The sequence below is a fragment of the Rutilus rutilus genome (genome assembly GCF_951802725.1).
Source record: "Rutilus rutilus genome assembly, chromosome: 12".
Taxonomy (NCBI): Eukaryota; Metazoa; Chordata; class Actinopteri; order Cypriniformes; family Leuciscidae; genus Rutilus; species Rutilus rutilus.
In genome coordinates this window covers 2,923,148-2,929,156 of record NC_140217.1, presented here as the reverse complement: position 1 = coordinate 2,929,156, position 6,009 = coordinate 2,923,148, and the positions used below count along the sequence as shown (strand labels likewise).

Below are 6,009 nucleotides of genomic sequence, written 5' to 3'. Positions count from 1 at the left end.
TGATAAAACAGGATAACTTCTGTAAACTATTGCATCATCATGTTAGTGTTTTGCTGTTATCTCGTGTGTGTGGAGTGAATGCTTCAGTAAACACGGAGCTGTAGGAGAGTTTGATTAAATAAAGGTGTGTATGGCTGTAAATGCAGGTCACAGGCCCTCCTTCAACCCTGACGATATACTCACTGTCTGTTTTATGAACAATAATCTCTGTGGGTAACACACACACACATACAGTAACACACGAGCGATGATGTAGGCGGTGCGACGGACGGTAACGGCAAGGAAACGAAACTGCACCGATTATTATCATCACTGCAGGCGTTAACGGGCGTTTGACTCGATTTAGATATTATATCGTGTTGCTGGTGACAGTTCGACATGCATCATCGAGTTCTGTGCGCGTTCTAGGTAAGACTGCATGCACGCTTCTAATTTATGTTGGAAAATGGCTGAACATAAACAGCTAAAAGCGCCCACGTCTTTGTAAAAGGATTTCTACTTTTATACTACACGCGATAAACAGCAGGGCAACGTTTAGGAAATGAAAGTGAGTGGTGTGGGTTAGTGGTCAATATGTTAGAGGAAGGTGTCAAAGTCGTGCCTTGTTCACACACACTATCTGTCAGCGGGTTCATGGTGCAGGTTGATATACTCGCCGCTAGTTTACGTCCAAACGCTTTATTTTAGCATTTGACAATCTCTGACCACAAATAACATCCCAGCTAACGTTCTCAGAACTTTTGGCTAACGTTCTGAACAGGTTCTTTCAGAGTTATGAACAAACGTTTTTCCTGAAACGTTAAAAGAACGTTTGTTCCTGGTTATCTGGTCTCAAAATGTTAACATAAAAACGTTCATTTGGGAAAAAAACTGGACATTTTCAACATTAATAGAGCGTTCAGAATGAACGTTTTATTAACTTAATATGGATGTAAGCTAAATACTGGATGCTGTTTATTTGATTTCAACAAAAGAGGTAGTCAAAGAGATTCTTATCTGCCAATAAAGGCTTAGTTCACCAAAAAATGAAAACTCTGTATCTCTATGTCTAAAACTCTGTCGTTCCAAACCCGGAAGGCTTTCGTCCATTTTCAGAACACAAATAAAGATCTTTTTGATGAAATATGAGAGCTTTCTGTCCCTCCATTGACAGCTATGCAACTACCACTTTGACGATTCAAAAAGTTCATATTGAGATCGTAAATCTAATCCACAATTGAGCGGTTTAGTCCTACATTTTCTGAAGAGACTCGATCGATCGCTTATGATGAACAGATTGAACAGCTTAACAAGAACCAATGAGGTTCATTCCTGTGTTACGCATCACGTTTGAGCTTCACAAGAACCAATGAGGTTCATTCTTGTGTTACGCAGCACGTTTGAGCTTCACGCAAACCAATGAGGTTCATTCTTGTGTTACGCAGCACGTTTGAGCTTCACACGAACTAATGAGGTTAATTCTTGTGTTACGCATCACGTTTGAGCTTCACAAGAACCAATGAGGTTCATTCTTGTGTTACGCAGCACGGTTGAGCTTCACAAGAACCAATGAGGTTCATTCTTGTGTTACGCAGCACGTTTGAGCTTCACGCAAACCAATGAGGTTCATTCTTGTGTTACGCAGCACGTTTGAGCTTCACGCAAACCAATGAGGTTCATTCTTGTGTTACGCAGCACGTTTGAGCTTCACACGAACTAATGAGGTTCATTCTTGTGTTACGCATCATGTTTGAGCTTCACACGAACTAATGAGGTTAATTCTTGTGTTACGCAGCACGTTTGAGCTTCACAAGAACCAATGAGGTTCATTCTTGTGTTACGCAGCACGTTTGAGCTTCACAAGAACCAGTGAGGTTCATTCTTGTGTTACGCAGCACGTTTGAGCTTCACACGAACTAATGAGGTTCATTCTTGTGTTACACAGCACGTTTGAGCTTCACACGAACTAATGAGGTTCATTCTTGTGTTACGCAGCACGTTTGAGCTTCACAAGAACCAATGAGGTTCATTCTTGTGTTACGCAGCACTTTGAGCTTCACAAGAACCAATGAGGTTCATTCTTGTGTTACGCAGCACTTTGAGCTTCACAAGAACCAATGAGGTTCATTCTTGTGTTACGCATCACGTTTGAGCTTCACACGAACTAATGAGGTTCATTCTTGTGTTACGCAGCACGTTTGAGCTTCACAAGAACCAATGAGGTTCATTCTTGTGTTACGCAGCACGTTTGAGCTTCACAAGAACCAATGAGGTTCATTCTTGTGTTACACAGCACGTTTGAGCTTCACAAGAACCAATGAGGTTAATTCTTGTGTTACGCATCACGTTTGAGCTTCACACGAACCAATGAGGTTAATTCTTGTGTTACGCAGCACATTTCCACGAACCAATGAGGTTCATTCCTGTGTTACGCAGCACGTTTGAGCTTCACACGAACCAATGAGGTTAATTCTTGTGTTACGCAGCACGTTTGAGCTTCACACGAACCAATGAGGTTCATTCTTGTGTTACGCAGCACATTTGAGCTTCACACGAACCAATGAGGTTCATTCTTGTGTCATGCAGCACGTTTGAGCTTCACAAGAACCAATGAGGTTCATTCCTGTGTTACGCAGCACGTTTGAGCTTCACACGAACCAATGAGGTTCATTCCTGTGTTACGCAGCACGTTTGAGCTTCACACGAACCAATGAGGTTCATTCTTGTGTTACGCAGCACGTTTGAGCTTCACAAGAACCAATGAGGTTCATTCCTGTGTTACGCATCACGTTTGAGCTTCAGCAAGAACCAATGAGGTTAATTCTTGTGTTACGCAGCACATTTGAGCTTCAGCAAGAACCAATGAGGTTCATTCCTGTGTTACGCATCACGTTTGAGCTTCACACGAACCAATGAGGTTAATTCTTGTGTTACGCAGCACATTTGAGCTTCACAAGAACCAATGAGGTTCATTCTTGTGTTACGCATCACGTTTGAGCTTCACAAGAACCAATGAGGTTCATTCTTGTGTTACGCAGCACGTTTGAGCTTCACAAGAACCAATGAGGTTCATACTTGTGTTACGCAGCACGTTTGAGCTTCACAAGAACCAATGAGGTTAATTATTGTGTTACGCAGCACGTTTGAGCTTCACAAGAACCAATGAGGTTCATTCTTGTGTTACGCATCACGTTTGAGCTTCAGCAAGAGGTTTGTTCTCACGCGTCAAGAAGGTTCGGTTGAGCTTCTGTTTATTTTCGCTGATTAATATTTATATGTGAATAAAAGCCTAAATTAAATCTGTTCATCATAAAAAGTGATCGAGTCTCTTCAGAAAGTTTTGACTAATCCGCTCAATTCATATGTTTTACGATCTCTTTATGAACTTTTTGAAGCGTCAAAGTGGTAGTTGCGTAGCTGTCAATGGAGGGACAGAAAGCTGTTTCATCAAAAAGATCTTCATTTGTGTTCTGAAGAACAGGTTTTTGATTGGAACGACATGAGGTAAGTAATTAATGACAGAATTTTCATTTTTAGGTGAACCATCACTTTAAAAATTTCTAGGGAAACCTATTTTTCCACATTTATTTAAAAATTCCATGATGAAATTAAAATACATTGAGAAAGTTCATAATTGATATTGGAATTTCAGATGTACTTCTATTTTGGAGACAATTTGCCACATATATATTTGACCATATATGTAACTTTACATTTTCTTTGTCTGTATTACATAGTTACCAGAGACAATCATAATGGCAGACTTATATTCAGAGAGCTGTTTGGAGCCAGAGCTCACCTGTCCCATCTGTCTCCATCTCTTCCTCGACCCCGTCACTCTTCCTTGTGCTCACAGTTTCTGCCTGGTTTGCCTTGAAACACCTGATAGGGATAAAACATCTGGATCTGCTCAAGAACTTTGTTGCCCAGTATGTGGACAGGAACATCTCAGCCCAGAGTCCCTGCCGAGAAATGTCAAACTGAAACAAGTGGTTGAGAACTACAAGGCCAACAGTGCTTTAGGTGAACTTCAGCCCAGCATAGAAGACAAGATAACCAATGATGAACCATCTTCAGAAGACAGAACAAACTCTGATGAGTCCACGTCAACAGATTGTGGGGAAAACTCTCTTGAGGAGACGGAAGCCAATGGACGGAGGTCTAGATTAAATCCCATCATAACTAGTCTTCAAAAAAAGCTTGCTCTAGTAGATGATCTGGTCAATAAAGAAACGGCTAGAGAAGCTGTGGTCAAAGCGACACATGCTGATCTGAGGAACGATGTGAGCAACGTTATGGAGGAGATGGCAGAGCTCCTGGAGACCTACAGAAAGACTGGAATGAAACTTTTGGAGGTTGAACTGAAGCCCAGGGAAGACGCTGTTGGGAAAAGAGTGCAAATGCTATCAGATCTCCAAAAGCAGCTGAGAACGGCTGAACTTCGGGTCAACGCGTTAATGGGCGAGACGGAAGACGCGTGTTTTGGTGACGTCGAGAGCCAAGTTTCCAGCTTGACCGTGGAGCCTCTGCGGGACTTTCCGAGCGATCTGGAATTATCCCGCAATTTGAAAAAAGTCTGTGAGAAAATCGAGCACCAAAACAACCAACTCCGTCTTGGACTTGGATCTGCTCAGAGGGCTTTACGGGTCATTCTCAACCCATCCGAGCTGACATTCAACCCAGACACCATCCATCCCAATCTGGTCCTATCGGAAGACCTTAAAACCGTGTCTTTCAGCGTCGCCAAACAGCCGTATCCAACCAGTTCTCAGAGGTTTACCAGTTTTTTCCAAGCTTTGAGCTCCCAGAGCTTCGTCCAAGGAGAGCATCTTTGGAACTTTCAAGCCGATGGTTGTCCTTGGGTTCTGGCCGTGTGCTACGGTGAACTTCCCCGATCTGGTTCTAGTAGTGGTCTGGAGAGCAGCGCTGGATCCTGGTGCCTCATGTACTGTGATAACCTTCTGAGGGCGTACGAAAAAGGAAAGGACACGCCACTTAGACGTACGCCATCTCTGAAGAGAATGGAGATACACCTCAGCTTCAGCTCTGGCACTTTAGCGTTTCACAGTGTTAGTGACGTGAGTGGGGATAAAACTCATCTGCATACCTTTACAGTGAGCTTTACGCACCCGGTGTATCTGGCCGTGAGGATGATGTCTGGTCAGCCCAAAGCTCACATAACAGTCAACTAGCTATTTCATACACCTTACAATGGACTAGTTATTGCAGATGGCATGTTTAAATCTACAAACTCATCACCACGGACTGGTACTTATTGATAAAGTTTAGTGCACTGCATTACAGTTGTGTGTTGGGAGATTATTTAAATGGCCATTAGAGTAAACCATTTGTTTCTGCACAACTTTCTCCTGGTGCAAATATTTTTTCATTAATATTTGTCCTTTTCTGATGAAGTTATGATGCAATACGTCATTAATGTTCACCTCTTATGCACTGAATGCATCTTGCTGCACATAAAATGTCACATGCATTCTGCTTGCAATGTTTAATTTAATCAAAGATTGGTGTTTCTCGACTCATGTGATTCATTTGAGCATGTGACATTAATACAAGCCTACATTACATTTGCTTGCCATTTACAACAATTCTTCTCATTCTTTTTCTGTTCCTCTAACATGTTTATTAATACCTTTTTTCTGTCTTAATAGTTTTAATAAACAGTAGTACTACATTTTTCCAATTATTTGCGTATTGTTTTTTTCAAAACCCCAAAGATTATTTTATTGTAATTCTGACTTTTATTTTGAAGTGTTGCCTGCATGGTGACCATCGACTTCGGAAGGCTGGTTAGCCTTTTATTTTGAAGTGTCACTTACATCTGTGTCTGTCTTTTTTAGGCTTATATAAAATGTTACATTTTAGTGTGCTTTATTATCACCCCCCCAAAAAAATAGATAAACAACAATAGATAAACAACAGATAAACTGATAAACAATAGATGAAAATTGTTTTTACTTTAATTAATAGGATTTAAACTATATATAACAAGTGCAAATCGAAGTAATATCA

At 41.2% G+C, this 6,009-nt stretch overlaps 1 protein-coding gene across 1 annotated transcript; it reads left to right on the top strand.

Annotated features, from left to right (window-relative positions):
• The first annotated feature begins 175 nt into the window (after positions 1-175).
• trim107 (tripartite motif containing 107) lies at positions 176-5,683 on the top strand. The gene is made up of 2 exons (XM_084426058.1): positions 176-408; positions 3,717-5,683. Exon 2 carries the CDS (start codon positions 3,735-3,737, stop codon positions 5,169-5,171), a length of 1,437 nt encoding a protein of 478 aa, XP_084282184.1. The 5' UTR covers positions 176-408; positions 3,717-3,734; the 3' UTR covers positions 5,172-5,683.
• The last annotated feature ends 326 nt before the right edge of the window (positions 5,684-6,009 follow it).